Here is a 21,038-nt window from a genome sequence, read left to right on the forward strand (position 1 = left end):
TTCAATACACTGAGTTAAGTATATTATTAAAATTAACTTCACTTGTTTTTTTCTATTTTTTTAAATACAGCTACTAAAAACTTTAAAATTGCATTTGTGGCTTGAATTATATTTCTGTTGGACAGTGCTGCTGTTGACAACTAAAGTCTGACTGTAGAACTTATTTTGATAGTTCTCCTACCTAATGCTGTTCTAAGGTCCTAAAGATACAAAAAAAAATTATCGGGGTCTGTGATTTATGAATATTTTAAAAAATTGAACAGAAATAAAACATTTACGTTTAAGACTATTCAGGACAGATAAATCGTCAAGTTTCTTTGCTTTTAAGTTGAAATTACATCAACTGAGTGTGATAACACTCATGTGTGGTTATCTCTTTCTGTTCAGAAGCTGATACAACAGTCATACATACATATATTTAACTAGAAAAGAGAAAACAAATTACTTCCTCAGATATGCACACTATGTGGCTGAACAACTTTTTCAAAACATAGGATTAGTTGGGAGAAAATTTAAAAGAGAGCTTTCAGTATTAAAAAGATTAGAAAACATTGCCCTAGTTCATTTATGAGGAGTCCTCTATAATCAATGACTTTCGAACAGGGGTAGCTAGAGTAATAAAGAAGAAGATTATAATATCCATATTACAATGTTATTCATAAAGTCTTCTTTTAAATAGGACAGAATACATATCCACACGACCACCCCCTACCCTCACCACCCAAAAAAGCTTTATGCTGTGTGAACACTTTGTATGTTGTTAAGCTGTTGGTGTTTACTGCAAAGCTATTCTGTGTATGCTTTGATCGCAGACACACTAGAAAACAGACGCTTTGCCATAGCTTAATTTACATAATACCACTGAGAAGCAGCTGTAAGCACACTCAATCAGTCTTTAATGTCTCATCAAAGTATGAGATCCTTTTTTCTTTTTACCTCAGCTGGTTTTACCGAAAGTAAATGCTGCATGCCTGTATAACATCAGCTACCACAAACCTTTAGCATGTTATTCTTACATTATTCTAATCCATCACTGGCTCAGAAGGGTACTTCTTTTATTAACTTTTAAAAAATTGACTCTCTTGAAATATCAACATTGCCCTGAAATACTGGATTTTTGTGTCTAAATGTATTGAATTAAGCAGGCTCAAAAGACCCCAATTTTAATTTCTTCTTGGCATTTTAAACCCAGGTTCAGGTAAGTAACAAGCAAGATTTTCAAGCTACTATATAATCCAATATCTCAAGGTTACAATCAGGTTAAATTCTTGCTGGTTGGAACCTGTCACAAGGATTAAGAGCTATGATTTAAGAAAAAATGAAGAGGAAAAACTCACTGTTAAACAGAGAGTGAGTAATAATAAGTGAAATTGATTCGATTCACAAGTGCTTTTCAGTTCTCCATTAGCCGTAACCAGTTTTTGGTATACTCCTTGAGGCATGTGTACAGATATTATAATTTTAAACAATGAGATGGGTGTTCGTATTTTCTCTTTTAGAAGTGGTCCGGCAATGGAAAGAGCAGTGAATGGGGAGGGCTGCATTCATTCTCCTCTCAGGGACCAACTAACCACCTCTGGATCCATGAGGGCCACAGCGTACCTTCTCCATGCCTTGAATTCTTTTTTTTTTTTTTAATATATATAAATTTATTTGTTTATTTTTTATTTATTGGCGGCGTTGGGTCTTTGTTGCAGTACGTGGACTTATTGTGGTAGCTTCTCTTGTTACAGAGCACAGGCTCTAGGTGCACTGGCTTCAGTAATGGTGGAGTGTGGGCTCATCAGCTGTGGCTCACGGGCTCTACAGCGCAGGCTCAGTAGTTATGGCGCATGGGCTTAGTTGCTCCGCAGCATGTGGGATCTTCCTGGACCAAGGATCGAACCCACGTCCCCTGCATTGGCAGGTGGATGCTTAACCATTGTGCTACCAGGGAAGCCCTCCATGCCTTGAATTCTAAAATGAGGGATTGTAATGATCTCTAAAATCTACCACTATGACAATAACATTCAGAGCTACCCTTCACAATGTCATGTGCGAAGACCTATGCTAAGTACTGTACATGTAATCTCATGTTAGGCCACAATGACCTATGAGATGGGTCATGAAACACTTAAGCTAAATTATTTGCTCAAGGTCACACAGTTAGTAAATAACAGAGCCAAATTCAAATCAGCTGGGTCTATAGGTAGATGTCACCAAACCAGATGACAAGTAAATGAACTTCAGGATTCTGTTCATGGAATTAGATGGCCTAAAACCATTGACCAGTCTATCCAGTTTAGTTGGGGAGATTTAACATAGTAATTAAGAGCACAATTATAAGGGAAGACCTGATTTGAACCATCTTCGCCACTCACTGATGCAGCTGAGCCTCAGACATCATTCCCTTTTCCTGGCTATGGAACTCCCCTTTCCCTTAATATCCTCAGTATACGTCTCTTGACTATCATCAGAACCTATGGTCCCCTTAACTCCTCCCCATTTTTCAATCCACCAATTTTCTGTCTTTACTTGCCTTGGGCAATCAGGATCCTGAAGGTAAGCAAATTTAAAGGAGACTCCTCTAAATCTCTCACCCTGTGACATCCACATTACTAAACTGCGACTCTAGATAACCCACAGAAATAGCAATTAAGAATGTGGGCTCTGGAAAGCAGACCATTTAGGATAGGAATCCACAGGCCCACGAAAGAGATAGGTAGCCTTATGTGAGCTATTTAATCTCCCTGCACTAGTTTCCTCATTTGCAAAATGGGAAAAATAATGTTATCACATCACAGGGTTGTTGTGAGGGTTAGATTAGTTTAATTCATGTAAATTACATAGAACAGCATTCTTGTTTAAAGCATACATGGACATCTGAGAGATGCTGGAAAAAGACAAAAATGAGCAAACATCTTCAGTCTCTAAGATGTAACTGGCTGAGATGCAGAATGCTACCTACCCAGCAGTATTCTGAAGAAAACTTTTTCTTTTTAAATGGAAAGATTACCCAACTGTGAAGAAGGAAGCCACATGTGATACGTCTCGTGCAAACTAATAAATAGCGTTCCTAGAAAGAAGTGTAACAGCGCATTCCAAGGCCTTCAAAGCCAACAATGAAAGATTCTCTAAATATATCAAAGGTATTAAACTTCCCAGAGCATCAAGTGAGACAACTTGATGATCATAAAGGAAAAACTATGTTCAAGGACAGAGAGAATAAATATGTCACTTGCCTCTATTTTCATATAAGACTACCCACTTCGAAGGATTGCTTTTTAAAGTAGGTAAGCTTGAGGTATTAAATAAAACAGAACTTTTGGGGTCCAAAAGACAAACTAGCTGCTGAAAAAGCTCCAAGACAGATATCATGAACACAAGAGTTTTGAAGGCATTCAAGGGTAAAGATGTGAAACTCCTGGTCCAATTGGATAACCTACTGCCCTGAATGGTGACTGCGCCAGAAGAAGAATAAACCACAATTCTGATTCTTATCACTAAGAACAATGCGTAGGGTCTTTGGTAATAAAAATGGAAAACAATGTAAAATGGAAAGAAAACATTGATAAGAATCAACTATTTTAGGTTCTAAGATCACCTAATTTTCCTTAGGAGATAAGATAATCAGTGACCCTTACAAATAACTACCACAAAGTTCCACACCACAGCAGGACTCTTTGTTTGCTTGTTTTTAACCAGCAGGAAAAGTAAGCCACAGGAAAAGCAAAGTTCCTATCTCTCTTCTATGAAATAAATAATTAAGTGCAAGACTAAAATAGTTATAGAATTTTCAAAATTAATTATAAGGAAAAAAATGTTCAGTGACCAGCATTAGGCTTTAAGAATTTGTTGCCAGGCCAACTGTAGCACAGACAGCTAGCTGCTCACCAAAATCCATGGTTTCATCTTTCTTATTTAGCACATGGCTACCTATGTTTCTTAGGTTCCTTGAGAAACATGACTGTCATCACATGACAGAATTTTAAGGGAATGTGAGTAAAAGTATGTATCTGTGCCACAACCAGGCTTTATGGAAGAAAGCCACCATGCTCACCTGTTCATAGACTAGTACTGTTACATGAGCAAGAAATACACTTCTATTGCATTTGCATCATTATATATTTTGAAGTCTATTTGTGACAGCAATTAACCGACATTAAATGATACAAATCTTAAATATTGCAAAATTTTAGACTCTAAATAACTTTAGCAACTAATAAATCTATATGAAGAGAACAATTTAGGCTCAACTAAAACAATAAATAAGGAGATCTCAAAGACACTACTTATCTAAATTTATAAAAATTTCTTGTTGGGCTTCCCTGGTGGTGCAGTGGTTAAGAATCCGCCTGCCAGGACTTACTAGGTGGCACAGTGGTTAAGAATCTGCCTGCCAATGCAGCGGACACGGGTTCGATCCCTGCTCCAGGAAGATCCCACATGCCACGGAGCAACTAAGCCCGTGCGCCACAACTACTGAGCCTGTGCTTTAGAGCCTGTGAGCCACAACTATTGAGCCCATGTGCTGCAACTACTGGAGCCCACGCGCCTAGAGCCCGTGCTCTGCAACAAGAGAAGCCAAGGCAATGAGGAGCCCGCGCACCACAACGAAGAGTAGCCCCCACTCACCGCAACTAAAGAAAGCCTGCACACAGCCAGAAAAGACCCAACACAGCCAATTAAATAAATAAATTTCTTGTTAAAATTCTTACTAGCAAATAAAGAGACTAGTCAAAATACCTAGGCCAAATACATAAACACATATGAATTATAAATTTATGTTTCATGATAACAATTATAATAAGCAACATTAATTATATAACATTATATTAACATCGAATGTTTAGATTGTACCAAACACTGTACTAAGCCCTCATTTATTTCTTACCTCAACCCTCTGAGGGAAATACTATTATAATTCCCATATTATAAATGAGAAAACTGAGGAATAGATTAAGAAACTTGCTCAGGTCATACCACTACAAAGTGACAGATCTGGGATTTGAACAAACTTGCTCAGGTCATACCACTACAAAGTGACAGATCTGGGATTTGAACTCAAGCATTCAGACTCCTAAGTCCACCCTTCTTAACTACTATGTAAAAAGGCCTCTGGAAGCAGTATCCTATTGCCTTAAAATTATAATACAATTTCTAAAGTAATTTAATTTCCAACTATAAAAGATATATTTAAAGAATACAGCCCTCTATGTGCTTTAAAAAATCTGTGTATAAGAGGCTACAAATATACAGATAAATTTAAAAAAATCAGTTTCAGTGAGGAAAAGGGATGGTCACATACATCATGGGAAGTGAATAGTACTAAAAAGGCCAACACCAAATCATTTTCTCTACCAGTCTCTTCCTTGCCAAACAGTTTTAAATCACAATCCTCAGAGAATAGGGCAGGGATTTGTGACTGAGAAGCTAACCTCTTATTTCTAGTTCACTGTCATCCTGAGTAAAAAACCAGCTCCTGGTAGATTTATTAACAGCAGCATAACTCTCAAAATCCCTTTGATTTCTGCCTTTTTTTTTCCCCCTAACCACCCTACCCTGTGTAATCAATTGCCAAGCCTGTCTATTCTCCTTTCAAAATGTCAATTACATTTATTTCCCTTTCCATTTTCACTGCCATTATTCTAAATCAGACCCTCACTGCCTATCACCTACACCAGTGTTTCCCCAACTTATTAAAACTGTCTTATAAGAGAAGTACTTGACATCTTGATCTGATACAAAAACACTCCTATATGTGTTTGTGACAGACAATATCCCTATGAAATAACGCTTCTCTTCTGAAGAGCAACGTACCCTGATATTGTTTAAAGACTGTGGTTACCTCTCTTACTGTACTGATTTCCTGACTCATTGGTGGGTCACAACCTGCAGTGTGGATGACTGACCATTGCTAATGTTTCCTTACTGCCTCCACACTCTCCTCCTACTCTTTCTATCATCTCCACCAGATAAAATCCTTCTAAAGCCCCATTCTAATTTTGTCTGTTTCCTAGCCAGCATTCTTTATGGACACCGCTAAAAATCTCAAGAAGAATGTCCAAATTCCTTAGCCTCGTGTCTAAAGCTTGACCAAACCTGCGCCGAGCAAAGACACATCCAAACATATTACTTCAACTATAGACAAACTGAACAACCCTGAATGCTTGTGACTTCCTGATTCTTTTCAGACTGAATTCTGTCCCTCCCCCAGTCTCGTGATATACCTATGAAAATCTTCCACTCACTCATTCAGTATATATTTAGTGAGCAGCTATATGTTCTGAACACAGAAGGAGGTGAGTGGTCCCTGCACTCACAGAGCTGACAGTACGGCACTATAAATGTGCAAGTGCTGACAAAATGTGAAAACAGTTACAAAAGGGGAACCAGAGTGTTACTAAATCATACACTAGAAAGTGCTTACCTAGATAACAGGGTCAGGGCAAGTCCCCCAGAGAAGGAGGCATTTAATCTAAGCACCAAAGGATAAAAAGGAGCTACAAGGTGAGGACTTCCTAGGTAGTGCACTGGTTAAGAATCCGCCTGCCAATGAAGGGGACACAGGTTCAATCCCCGCTCCAAGAAGATCCCACATGCCGCAGAGCAACTAAGCCCATGCACCACAACTATCGAGCCTGTGCTCTAGAGCCTGCGAGCCACAACTGTTGAGCCCATGTGCCACAACTACTGAAGCCCGCATGCCTTGAGCCCATGCTCCACAACAAGAGAAGCCACCAAAATAAGAAGCCTGTGCACCACAATGAAGAGTAGCCCCTGCTCACCACAACTAGAGAAAGTCTGTGTGCAGCAAAGAAGACCCAATGCAGCCAATAAATAAATAAATTTATTAAAAAAATAAAAAGGAGCTACAAGGTGAAAAGTGAGGGTAAAAGGTTCTCAGATGGGGAAACGGCATGCTGAGGACCATGAGCAGAGGAACTATAGAAATCTCACGTAAGGGAAAGACAACCAGTTTGCCTGTGGCAGAGAAAATACCAGTGAGAGCAGCCTTGAGCTGGGAACAGCAGATTGTGGATGGTATCATATCCCAGGTCAAACGCCAGCGTAGGGAGTATTCATCACGTGCCTGCTATACGCCAGCTAGTGGACATTTAAGGGTATTTAAGGCATGTTTCCTGCCCTCCAAGAACTCACATTCTTCTGTTGGGACTGACAGGTAAACCTGCAGTGGGATAAGAGCCAAACTAGATATATGTTCAAGTGGTTCAGAGGAAGAACTATCGACCTTTTCTGGTAGTTTGGAAAAAGCTTCCTAGAGTATGTAATTCCTGAGCAGGGGTGTGAAAAATGAACATGAGCTGACACTGGCTTCTCAGGCAAGGGACCAGCATGTACAAAATCATAGGAACATAGAAAAAAAAAAGGCTTTTCCATGAAAACCTGGCTATGTTTGATAGCCCAGAGAAGAAAGTGTTCTCACGTCCCTCACAATTTAGGGCCCCTGCACCATAATGGAGTTAGTCTACGAGATGATAAGGTACTTGAATTAAAAGGCTTCATCTTCACTTTTTAAAAAAATCACCATTGGAGCTTACCACAGTACTTTGCTTACAAAAAGCACTCAATATAAGTAAATATATATTTGTAGAATAAAGAAACTAATAGTTATTTATTGAATTACAATTAATTAAGTGATCCCTTATATACAGAAAGAGTAAGAGAGGAAATATACTTTAATATACTTTTCAGGAGCTGGAAAGGAGATTACCTAAGAAGAAAGGGCTGGGTAGTGAAATCCCTGGGATTCCAAAAGGTCAAATGGTAGTGGAAGGGCCGCAAGTTGAGGTGCCTGGGCTTCCCTAATAAAAGAAGGCAACAAAAATGGATGAGAATGACACAGCACATAAAGCGGTCACCATTAAAAATGTGTAAGATTGAAAAATTCTTATGTTTTTTAAAAAAATAGTCTATCTACAAATACTGAGAAAATCAAGGATTTGGCAGAGTTGATATTTCAGGCAGAGAACAGAGAATTTAATATTCATCTCTTCTTCCCCTATCTGAGCCTTGAGTTTTAAGAAATTATTTAAATTAACTTCAAAATGTTCTTGTAGACATTAATAAACTCGGACCATACCAATGAATTCCAATGACATCACTGTTTCCACGGTAACTAATGCACTTCAAAAGGGGAAAAAACAGAGAGCAAGACTAAAAATCAGGAAAAAAATGAAGTAAAGTGGTTATACACAAAGTATAACATTTCTCCTTTGCATTTATGGAACACTTTCTAATTTCAAATGCTTTACCATTACTCAGACTCCAAGGCTCTTAAGTGCCAGAAGGATCTCAGAGGTCATCAAATTCACATCCTCCTCAAAGCCAGGATTCCCTTTACAATGCAGATACACTGTGGCTGTCCTCCAACTGCTTACAGAGCTCTCTGCTGGAAAGTTCTCACTCATTCACATGCAAAGATTACTGAGCACTGTCTTGTTCTGCAGGTTAAGAGATAATTAAGACATTCTACCTCTTTTTCAGTTTTTTTCTATTTAGAAGGCAAATAATTAAAACGGGTGAAAAATGAGGGCTATAATAAAGGATGATGTCAAAAAATAATGGAGGGATTATGCATTTCCAATGACTTTCATTTCCACTCCTCTTCAGCCCCACACACCCATGACCAACCATATCCTATACGTTGTCATGACCCATGACTGCTCAGCTCTGCAAACTTAAACTCCAACCTTCACTTTCAGATCACAAATAGCTCCTTCACTCCATAACTAGGCCTGCACTATTCCTATGAGCCTTATGCAGCCCAAGATCCTTCACTTGGAATGTTTCCTCACAATACTTCCTTGCTGACAGCCTCAACTTTTATCCTTCAGTAGCACCCACCTAACAAAAGTCTGGCTTCTTCTCTTTTAAAAACTTTTCTCTCAAGGATTTCATGATGCTTTAGAGTGAGCTGGACACACGCCTCCACCCTCATCGTACAGAACGAGAAGTTAAGCATTCACTTGGATGCTGACAGAATGGCTATTATCCTGACCTTGAAGTGGCAGTGATAGACCATTGGCCCTGTTACCTAATTCCTGCCAGAAAGAAGGATTATGAACTACTTATTCTCAAAATTTTTGATGGATAGCTCTTTTTTGCTGATTAATATTTTAAAATCTCATATAAATAATCTTAGTTGTCTGAGTAGGCATTACTTGCATCTAATTTATCTTGGAAGGCATAACAGGAAATTAACATTGTTCAACTAAGTGCTTTATTGAGACAGTTTTCTATCTGAAGTGGGCATTTGGTTATCATTGCTTTAAAATTTTTCTAAGCTAAACTTCAAACAACATAGAACACTATGGAGGTTTTATCACTCATTTATCCTCATATAAAATCAGGCCCTAAAACACTTTCTGATTCTGCTAGTGATAATACCCTCAGATCACCTAGGAGGTGATCATCCTTACCAGGGTCCTCAATTTTCATAAGAGCAGGTTAATCCATCCAAAGCTGCATGGCTTACTAATTGCATACAGCTCTGTACTAACTGACAAGGGAGAACAGGTACTTGTTGAAGAGGATCATCTCAGCTCCACTACTGTACTATTTTATACTTTTCAGAAGCTCCCCTGAGATTAAAAAAAAAAATTTACAAAAGTTTCCCTGAGAGTCTATTCATTCTAATACATCATTGATTTTTAAAAAATATTTATTTATTTATTTGGCTGCTCTGGGTCTTAGTTGTGGCATGTGGGCTCTTAGTTGCAGCATGCAGGATCCCTGTCTGAAGTCTAAAAAGCTCTGCTCTAGGCACAAAAACAGACATACAGATCAATGGGACAGAATAGAGAGCCCAGAAATAAACCCACACACCTAGAGTCAATTAATCTTCAACAAAGGAGGCAAGAATGTACGATGACAGCCTAGTCAGCAAGTGGTGCTGGGAAAGCTGGACAACTATATGTAAATCAATGAAGTTAGAGTACATCCTCACACCACACACAAAAATGAACTCAAAATGGCTTAAAGACAAATATAAGACCATCACACCATAAAACTCCTAGAAGAGAACATAGACAAAACATTCTCTGACATAAATTGTAGCAATGTTTTCTTAGGTCAGTCTCCTAAGGCAAAAGAAATAAAAGCAAAAATAAACAAATGGGACCTAATCAAACTTATAAGCTTTTACACAGCAAAGGAAACCATAAACAAAATGAAAAGACAACCTATGGAGTGGGAGAAAATACTTGCAAATGATGCAACTGACAAGAGCCTAATTTCCAAAATATACAAACAGCTCATACAACTCAAGAACAAAAAATCAAACAACCCAATCAAAAAATGGGCAGAAGACCTAAACAGACTTCTCCAAAGAAGACATACAGATGGCCACTAGGCACATGAAAAGATGCTCAACATCACTAATTGTTAGAGAAATGCAAATCAAAACTACAAAGAGATATACCATCACAGAATGGCCATCATTAAAAAGCCTACAAATAACAAATGCTGGAGAGGGTGTGGAGAAAAGGGAACTCTACCACACTGTTGGTGGGAATGTAACTTGATGCAGCCACTATGGAGAGCAGTATGGAGGTTCCTCAAAAACTAAAAATAGTTGCCATTTGATCCAGCAATCCCACTCACAGCCATATACCCAGACAAAACCGTAATTCAAAAAGATAAATGCACCCTAATGTTCATAGCAGCACTATTTACAATAGCCAAGACATGGAAGCAACCTAAATGTCCATCGACAGATGAATGGAAAAAGAAGATGTTTTACACACACACACACACACACACACACACACACACACAAATGGAATATTACTCAGCCATCAAAAAGAACAAAATAGTACCATTTGCAGCTACATGAATGGAACTAGAGATTATCATACTAAGCAAAGTAACTCAGAAAGAGAAAGACAAATGCCATATATCACTTACATGTAGAATCTAAAATATGACACAAATGAACTTACCTATGAAATACAACAGACTCACAGACACAGAACAGATTTGTAGTTTTGGAGGTGGGGTTTAGATTGGGAGCTTGGGATTAGCAGATGCAAACAATTATAAATAGAATGGATAAACAACAAGGTCCTACCGTATAGTACAGGGAACTATATTCAATATCCAGTAATAAACCATAATGGAAAATAAAAATAAAAACAAAAAGCTCTGCTCCATAAGCTCAAAAATCTAAGCTTGAATTAAGTAAGGCCATTAGGAGCCACAGAGATGGAAGCACCATGTTGGCTTCGTACTGAAATGCTTGCTCTAAATCACACTCTGGCACAAGTTCAGTTGCTTTTGCTGAGGCACCAGGAGGAAGAACCCTCTATTTACAGTTACAAAGGTTATGAAAATGTACTCATTACATACAGGATTTCTTTATTTCTGAGGACCTAGGAGAGAGTTATGCCTCTCTTCTCTCAGCTCTGCTTCTCTTGAGCATCAAGCTTTTAAAAAAAATTTTATTGAAGTATAGTTGATTTACAATGTTGTGCTAATTTCTGCTGTACATCAAAGTGATTCAGTTATGTATATATATATATATTTTTTCACATTCTCTTCCATTATGGCTTATCACAGGATACTGAATATAGTTTCCAGTGCTATAGAGTAAGACCTTGTTGTTTATCCATCCTATATATAATAGTATGTATCTGCTAATCCCAAACTCCCATTCCTTCCCTCCCCTCCCCCCACCCCCACCCCCTTGGCAACCACAAGTCTGTTCTCTATATCTGTGAGTCCGTTTTTGTTTTGTAGATATGTTGGTTTATATCGTACTTTAGATTCCACATATGTGATATCATATGGTATTTGTCTTTCTCTTTCTGAGTTACTTTGCTTAGTATGATAATCTCTAGGTCCATCCATGTTGCCACAAGTGACGTTATTTCATTCTTTTTAACAGCTGAGTAATATTCCATTGTATATATGTACCACATCTTCTTTATCCATTCATCTGTTGATGGACATTTAGGTTGTTTCCATGTCTTGGCTACTGCAAACAGTGCTTCAGGCTCTTTTTCTTTAACCTCACAAAAATTGACAGTTTTATAATGGTCCTATGTTTTTTTCCCCATGGATGCTGGAAATTTCATGGCATACTTGTAGCATGTATTTAAGTCTCTTAATGGCCTGCAAGTTATTTACAGACTTTACTTCTGAATCCATCTGATTTTAATTGTCCTTTCTCTTATTGTTATAATATGTATTTTTTGCCATTTTGTATAGAAAATTCTTAGATACTTTCAAGAAGATGGTGAGCTACAAATGAGTTAAACTGTAGACAACAAAAGGAAAAAAGTCATCTTTTTCACCTGTTTTCCCATCAGTGATCTATTCAAGTGTACCTGCCTAAATAATTTCCTAAAATTCTCTTATTATTTTTTGTCAGTGACAGCTACAAATAGTTGACAGAGGTAGTACTTGTTCAGAAAATTCATACCTGTAGGATTTTTAGAATTTTCCTTGATTGATATAATGTGCATATGTTTGCACCTATATGTGTGTTTTTAAAGTAACCATTAAAATGAAGTAGGTGTTCATACAGATTTCTGCACAGAACTAAATTAAAATCTGGATTGTACTTCTCAATGATTCGCTTTTTCAGTTAGAAGTGTTTTGTATTTTTTCAACAATGAACATGTAAAAGCTTACAGGCACATGGACTTTTCGAAACATCTCAGCTCCCTTGTGTGCATCCATCAATGCAATGTCCTGGGGCGTGGAGACAATCACAGCACCTAACCAAATGAAAACAAAAAGACAGCAAAATGATGCTATCACTTAATTCCTTACGGAAAGATTACTTCCAAAATAATGTTGATTACACACTAAAAGAGTCTATCATATTAACTATTTAGGTAATTTGTTTAAATTTCACATAAATGAATGGGAAAAATAAGGCAACATCTACTTTGCTCTTCCCTAGCCATGACTCTTCACTCCTAAAATTACAATTGCCCTGTGATTCAAGATCACGGCTACATCATCAGAACCTTCTTCCCTTACATACAATGTGCTACCTAGAAGATGCACAAGGTAGGCTTTACTTTCAAGAACTTAATAGCCTACCTGGGGAGACCCCCAAATTAAGGATTCAACACAATGTGCTAATAAGCATTATAATAAAGGTAGGCCTAGGGTATTATGGAATTATAAAGGAAGAATAAAGGAGAGGTAACTAATTCAATCTAGGGGAGGGGATGGCGAAGGTGATAATGGATGGGGTCAGGAAGCAGATGATAAGAAGAAGCAATAGGGGAAAAGTTTCCAGAAAGAAGTGATACCTAAGCTGAGTTCTAAAAGTCTGTGTAACAGAAAACTCACTAGTGTGGAATACACTGCAGAGAATAGTTTGGTGGGGGTAAAACTAAGGGCTGTGCCAGAAAATCAGGTGCAAGATAGTGGTAGCCTGAACTAAGGCAGCACTGATAGTAGATGGAGATGGAGGCTTTCCTGGGTCTCCATTGTTACCCCACAGGAACCAGACGGTTTTGAGAGTTTTGAGGGAGAGTGCAGTGCAATTTTTTCTGTAAGTGGAAACACCAGAGACCTGGTTATGATTTGTAGACTCTACGAATTTCTTAAATTTTGTGGTTTCTTCTAGATGATAAACTGAAAAAAATGAACATATTCGAGATCACCTGGATGACCATCATCTTGTAACTAAACATATACTGCCATGACATTTCAGCACCCTAAACCATCAAACTGGCAGTATACTTTGTCATAGCTAATGAGAACAGAGGTAGGATTAGCAAGAAATAACTGATGGCACCAAGCGAAGGGCAAATGATACCATTACAGAGTACTGTCTGAAGGGATAATGTGAAGAAGTCAGAATAGAGAAAAGTAGCAGCAGACCCAGGTTCTCACAAAGCATGTAGCAACATAGGCGCGCCAAACTCAGAAGAACTGTGCGATAGTAATTAGCTACAAATTCATCTTGCAATTGGTATTTTTATTTCAGCAAAAACTTCATCTTTCATATTAAATTAATGTCATTAATTTGAATTTTATTGATCTTGTAAGTTTGTTTGAATTTAATTTGTAATTGTTTTAGTTCTTAAAAATTATATAAGAGCTATAAGCTTAAGGAATTTGTGTTTACGCTTAGTTAAGTAGTCTAATGATAAGTCTATTGCGGGCATGGGGCAGATTATTTTCCTTTAGAAGGAGGGTCTATTCATTAGTTAAGTTTCAGAAACATTAGCTTTGGAATTCAAACAGAATCAGAATTCAATTTTTATTCCATAGCTGACTACAGGTCTGACTAAGGTAATAATCTCTTCAAGATTCAGTTTCTTCATCTACAAAATGGCATAGTAATACTTAGGTCACAGGGTGCAATAATTTAAGGAGCTAATGTACATAAGATACTTGACATGATGGCACAGGGTAAACATTCAATAAATGGTAGCTGTTGTTGTTGGTAATATCATTTTTATTATCTTTATTATTGTTATTAATAAAAACGTCTTAGAAGTTGCTGGCAAGGTCATTTTTATATTTGTCATCAGGCAGCTCATCCTACTTTTCAAATTGTTCCATAGATCACTACATTCTTTTATTTTTATTCTTCCCAAGAAACCAAAAAAAAAAAAATCAACATTTCTCTTTTCCCTCTTTTAAAGACTGATGGAAATAAATTCTCTGCAAAAAATGTACTCAACTCTACTCTTCACATCCAATGTATTTCCATAATTTTCCACCTTCTAGATTCTGTTATCATGTTCAGGTATTTGGAGGGAAACTAATTCCAGTTCTACCGCCATCCACCTGTGTGACTAACCTTGGGCAAAAAACTCAGAATAACCCCAGGTCTCGGTTTCCTTAGCTGTAAAATTAATGCAAGGACAGACAGTCTCCAAGGTCTCAGCTAGCTCTACAATTATATGATATAGCATTACCTCTTAACTATCGTTTCCAAAACCACGCCTGTTCAACCTGACTGCCTCAGTAATCCTATTTAAGCAAACGTGAAATACTACCTACTCCAGAAATTATGGCCCTTCAATCTCAGAGCCTTTCTCCTCATATGTAAACAAAAATCCCCTTGGCAATTTCCTCCAAATTCTATCATAACTATATACTAGTACATAGTGAGGTTTCTATTGCATTAGCCCTAAAAAACTACCTTTAGCTTTCATATAATATAAACATTTTTTTATTTCAAACACCCTTCGTCCACTATTTGTATTACCACTGCACAATATAGTTTCATGGACAGTTATAATTTTTTCTCAATTTTTAATCAAACAAAACATAACACAATGCTGTGCACAAAACAGGAACTTAACAAAGGATCAGGGATTTAAATAATTTTCCTGTTTTTTCAAGTCATCCCAGACTACAGCTGTATGAACTCTTAGTTTGTAACTCCTTGAATCAAGAGTAGAGAGCTCTGGATTCTGGTTTTGTTGACTATGCTAATTTACTATATAATCTTGAATAGCTCACTAAATCTCAATTTATTTCAATTAACTCCTCTATAAAATGAACCTATTTCCATTGGTCCTATTTAATTTAAAGAGCTATCTTATTTTTTAAAAAAAGAATGTACAACTGTTACAAAAATGTTTGGTGACATTATTTTGATAGCCATAAGACCCTAGACAGAGGGATCAAAGTGATTTGGTTTTCTCTGTCCTTACCCCTAACACAGTATCACAAATAAGCATCCGTGCCACCTGAGCTTCTTTATAATCTAAACAGTACCATTCATAGACCATTACAACTTTTTGACAAGGACAATGATCATCTTCCATGTCCCATCAAATGCTCACAAAACATGCAAACATTCTATTGGAACTACGAGCCACACTTACAAAAGATTTTTTGTAAGTTTTTTTTTCCTGAAATATATGTTCTTAACTAATGACTAAGTCCTTAATCAGTCTTAGGATGCTGTTCTGAGAAAAAAATTTCTAGCCCTTGTTAAAAAATACAAAAATATACCTGGCCCCTACATAAATCACTACACCCCTTTTGCTGTACCAAATTTTAGTACTTCATACAAGTAACCATGTTCAGACACCCCTAAAATGACCTCTAGAATTTATAAGGAAATAAAGCAGATAAAAGACAAACAAACCTTCAGTAAAATTAATCGTTAACCAATCTGGGGATGACAACCCATATTTTTAAATGTTAAAGGGATTATGTCGATTTTTTTCTTGTTAATATATCTTTTACTTAAAATATGGTCTCCAAATCTGATATTACTGTTTATCTCTATAGTTCTTAGCTTTCTCCTTAATAAATTTTAATTTTTCTCAGGGACCCTGGACCATGAACCAATATGAACTAGCCTAGATCTTTCCCCTTTATACCATCACTGACGATGTCACTGCAGTTTTGTGATGGTTTGTTAGAAAACTTGTGCTCCCTCTACTGACCATAAGGAATGCTAATAGCAACAAAGAGAATATTTAGTTTGCTATAAATGGAATTATTTTCTGGGGGTAATAACACAGCATCATAAAACACCCATCTCAAGAATCCCATGGAGAATTTTCTATCCATTTTCTAGTGTAAATGTCTAAGTCCAAACAATTCAATAATATTGTTTAAATGTTACTTTCCAAACTGTAATCTGTGTAAAAGACTTTTTATCAGCTGAGATTTACTATAAGAGGTTAGTTGTCTATTGGATTCTGGCAAATATATAAACATCCTAAAATATAATTTAGAGTATTGTCTTAATTGCTAATTCTCTTGAGTATTGAGAGGAAAATGTACTTATAACTTCATTTCTGGATTTTGGTCAGAGTTCAGAGTAGTTAAGCATTTGAAACTGATTATTCCAGATGTTAGCCTAATCATAATTATACCAGTGTGGAATTACTCAACTATGCCATTGTAAGTTTCCAAGGCATAAATTTTACCTAATTCCCATGCTTGATTGAGAACTTTAGTGTTGGAACCTAATAAAAATGTACAACAAAAACTGCCCAAAATGATACCTGGATGAGTAATTCTATACAATCCTTGAGCACATCAATGTAAAATCAACTAAGACTTAAGAAATTAACGGCATTTTTTCATGTTCACAGTGCTCTAATATTTAGTGCTGCTAATGCTCCTTGATTTATTTAAAGACATCTGCAGCAAAAGAAAATAATCATTTTCTGCTAGCTTAACATAAACACAATTGTTTATTGACTATAAAGGAGATTGGCTTTGGTATTTTTTAGGTCTCCCCCGTCATTCTCCTCTATAACACCCAAACTTCTTGAATTATAAACATTATTTGCTGTAATATCAAGGAACGTCCACTAACATTAGTATCAGATTAAATAAAACATAATTAAAAAGGTAAATTCACCTCAAATGTACCCACAGACTGTGTTTCAACAGAGAATATAAATAATTCTTTCATGAGTCACTGTTTTGGACTCTATGTTCCATTCCAGCAGAGGACAGATTTGACTTTGGTCACAAAGGGGGTATGTTTTATTAAAGATCAATCGTTATTTTGCCTACTTTAGAAATGAATTTTGTTACAGGAAATTATGTCAATTGCTGTCAAAAAGAATTATAAAACACAATAATTAGTGGAAAGCACAGTATTTCAAAGTCATTGGTGAAAGAGAGAGCACATGCACTTTGGAACTTAATTAAGAATTCAAGTTTGTCAAAGGAATCTGGATACGTATCTGCTGTTTAGGGACAAGGACTGGCTCTTCAGTAACGGAGTCAACAGGCTTCCAATCACCTCATCTTAGTGATGCTACAAAGAATTCACCAGAGGATCCAGACTGTGTTCACTGTGAACCGCTGGGGACAAGTAAGCTTCCAGATATTCTAAAGAGCTTGGGCTGGAACCAAACGGTTCTTTCATGCTCACACTTTGCTCCCTCTCTCTCTTTCATTCTCATCCTCCCCTCACTTGTGATATTTCCAGTAAAGTTAAAATAAAATCCTGGCTCCCCTCCAGTCTTGAATCCATCATCATGTTGATAGGTAAACACCTAGGGGAGCCTACTTGTCGTACACATATTTCTCTGAAACTCAGAGAACTCTTTTGCTCTTCTCTGAGAGCTTGTTCATGTTGGACTCTTAGATTTAATATTTTGCATTTCAAATTCTGTTAGATGCATGTAAAGCTCAGCCTGCCCATGCTCGCAGTGAGCTACCACCAAAGGCTGTTTGTTTAATAATGAAACACATTCCTTTTTATATACATTCTTTCTCTAACATTAACTCCAGAGAGGAGAATTGCTATACCCTGATTACCTTAAGTTTATTTAACCAGGTGTATTTCAGGAAATAAAGGCTGAGACTTACATGGAAAAGCTTTGCTGCACTTCCAAATACACTCATACCTAAGATGTGAAGACATTCTTCAGAGCTACACATCAAACTCGATCAAGTTTCTATCATCTATGACAAAGTGCAAAAATTTTTAAATGACAGATTGTGGGACTTGTACTTTTTCTACATATAAATGTTTAATAGATTTAAAAGTAGGTTTTAATATGAATTTGACTACCCATTGGCCATTAACTATTCATTGAACTTTAAGATTAAGGAATTTTAGCTGTCGGGCATATTATGAAGAAAGTGCCTAGAAATTCTTCAAGGACAAAACTAAATAACTATATCAGAAGCATCCCATCCAAACATAGGCTAAATAATTAAGGAACTCAAACATCAGATAAATTGGTCTAGACAAAGTGATTCTGAAAGCTGACTATATAAGAATCATTTGGGAAAGTTTTTAAAATCCTGAGTCTTTCCAAGTCATAGTTCAAAAGTTGTTAATTCTCAGGCTGTTTCTTTGAAGTGTTAACTGGCACACTATAACTTCTACCTATAATGTATGTTGACCCAAATACAAAAGCCCTGCTTCTTAAATTTAGATTGAAAACGTTGTTCATTAACCAATGGCATTATATCAATATTTGCTTTATAATTTGATTACCAATTTAACAAGGACTGAAGTTTCAGACTGAGTACCAGGAGTATCCTTAAAGATAAAACACTGGAATACAATTCCTAGTCTTTAACCCTTGGGTGCAATTTGTTTAATAATAAAGCAAATTTATTTTGGAAAGAATTTTTATAATTTGATGGATAAAACAATAATTTCTTCTACGTCATGTGATTCTTTGCCAAATATCATTAATTATAATCCTGCCCAACATCTGCATGGAAAGAACAGTACACCTGAAAGAAGTCCAAAACTGACTGCCTCCTTTAAAGTTTCATACTACAAACTGAAAACATAATGAAGATTTACTATCTCTGAATACTAGGAAAAGCTATGACCTAAGTCTTCCACCTATTAGGTACAAGCATGTTTCAAGCTTTACAATTTGAGGTAATTATAAATTGTAAAATATAGGGGGAAAAGAGCACTAAAATCCAAAGTAGCCAAATATCGCCCATGGTCATTTACTTATTTAACAATGGCAACAGTAAGTTTCTGATCCTCCAAACCCCAACAGGTTTCCATGTTATAAAAACTACCGTCCAAATTGGCAGTCAAAGAGTATTACTGTAAAAGATAATTGATTAGGCCAAGCAAACCGCTGGTGGTGGGGAAAACAGTAGTGTGGAGAAAAAAGTACTACTTGTACTATGCTTTTTCTCAAGAACCTATGATGCGTGAATAGGAGCCCAGTTAATGTGGCAAAAGGCCCAAAGCCTTTCACAAGCAATAAATGTCTTTCACTTTAAACGATGACTGAAATATTAAGGTGGCTTAATTTAAAATCCCCACCCCATCTCATTTACGTGAATAAGAGGCAGAAAGGCCTCTGGCTGTCCTTCCATCTGTAGAGTCCAGACAGGAAGGGGCCCTAGCCAGGAAGAAAGGGCACTGCTTCATTTTCCTAATGCAATGCCAGCCTGCTAGTGCAGCTTCTCCTGAGCCCATGGATATTTAGCATGTTGTGTAGCTGTCCACTCTGCCATATACAGTAGCTTCTCCCTCCCTGCGGGAGAGAAATCGAGACAGGACCCGCTCTAGGACTGCCTGGCTGCTTTCTGCGCCCTTCCCTGGAGCAAAAAGAGGGAGGACCAAGAAGGGATTGTGTGGCTCCCCTTGTGAGTGCTCAGGCTTTGTCCCTTCTATTATAAGAACCATTTCCAAAAGGGTTATTCTTGCATCAATCTTTACTTAATAAAGTGAAGAACTTGTTTTCATAACTATCCTATCAAAATAAACTCTTCTATCCATTATTTCCCACTGCAACAAAATACACAGTAAGTCCCCTACATACGAACAAGTTTCGTCTGGAGAGTGTGTTTGTAAGTCCAATTTGTTCATAAGTCCAACAAAGTTAGGCTAGGTACCCAACGAATACAATTGGCTCTATAGTACTGTACTGTCATAGGTTTATGATGCTTTTCACACAAATAATATGAACATAAAAAACAAGCACAAAAAATAAAGAAAACATTTTTAATCATACAGCACCATGAAAAGTACAGTAGTACAGTACAACGGCTGGCATACAGGGGCTGGCACGCACATCCGCATCCTTGAACGTTCCCAACTTGAAGGTTCGTGTGCAGGGGACCTACCGTACTTAACATCACAGTTCATCTCCAATGTAAGTATCCTGTTCATTAATTTGATGACAGTAAAATTTTGCCTTCTGATCACATGGATTTTCACGAATTTGACTGTACCACCGATATCTGTATTAGCTTCAGACTTTCAGGGGGCAGGAACCTTTGCTCTGTATTTCACCTAGCACAAGTCACTAATTCATAGTTACAATGACGACCGTGAAGTGAAAAAGCTGCTCTGGTTATCTTCTACTTGCTGTGCTCTACTTACTTCCTCTGACCTTCACCACGCTCCGCTTCATTCTCTGTTCTGATCAGTGCCTGGGTAGTCCTCTGTGGACTGAATCATCTGAGTTTCCTTACCCTCTAGCTTTCAACAGGGACCTGCCAGTAGGAGGTACCCGTGGGATATGAGGCGATGGGAGGAGGGGGAGGCTGGAGTACCATTAATACCACACAGGCTGCTCCCTTCCTGCCTTGCAGGAGTTCTGCCCTTGGCTGTGTTCCTCTGTGGCCACAGCCCCCATCAGGCAGCC

General features: G+C 37.3%; 1 protein-coding gene across 6 annotated transcripts in view; it reads right to left on the reverse strand.

The window, feature by feature from the left end:
* NUBPL (NUBP iron-sulfur cluster assembly factor, mitochondrial) overlaps positions 1-21,038 on the reverse strand; it is a 218,560-nt gene that overhangs the window by 22,189 nt on the left and 175,333 nt on the right. For all 6 annotated transcript variants that reach the window (XR_009051433.1, XR_009051431.1, XR_009051432.1 and 3 more), the window contains one exon: positions 12,637-12,722. Coding sequence is in view for 3 of the 6 variants with exons in the window: in XM_057723127.1 (XP_057579110.1) it covers positions 12,637-12,722 (86 nt within the window). In the remaining 3 variants the exon portion in view is untranslated. The remainder of the gene's footprint in view (positions 1-12,636; positions 12,723-21,038) is intronic.

This window comes from Hippopotamus amphibius, chromosome 2, assembly GCF_030028045.1.
Source record: "Hippopotamus amphibius kiboko isolate mHipAmp2 chromosome 2, mHipAmp2.hap2, whole genome shotgun sequence".
NCBI classification, from domain to species: Eukaryota; Metazoa; Chordata; class Mammalia; order Artiodactyla; family Hippopotamidae; genus Hippopotamus; species Hippopotamus amphibius.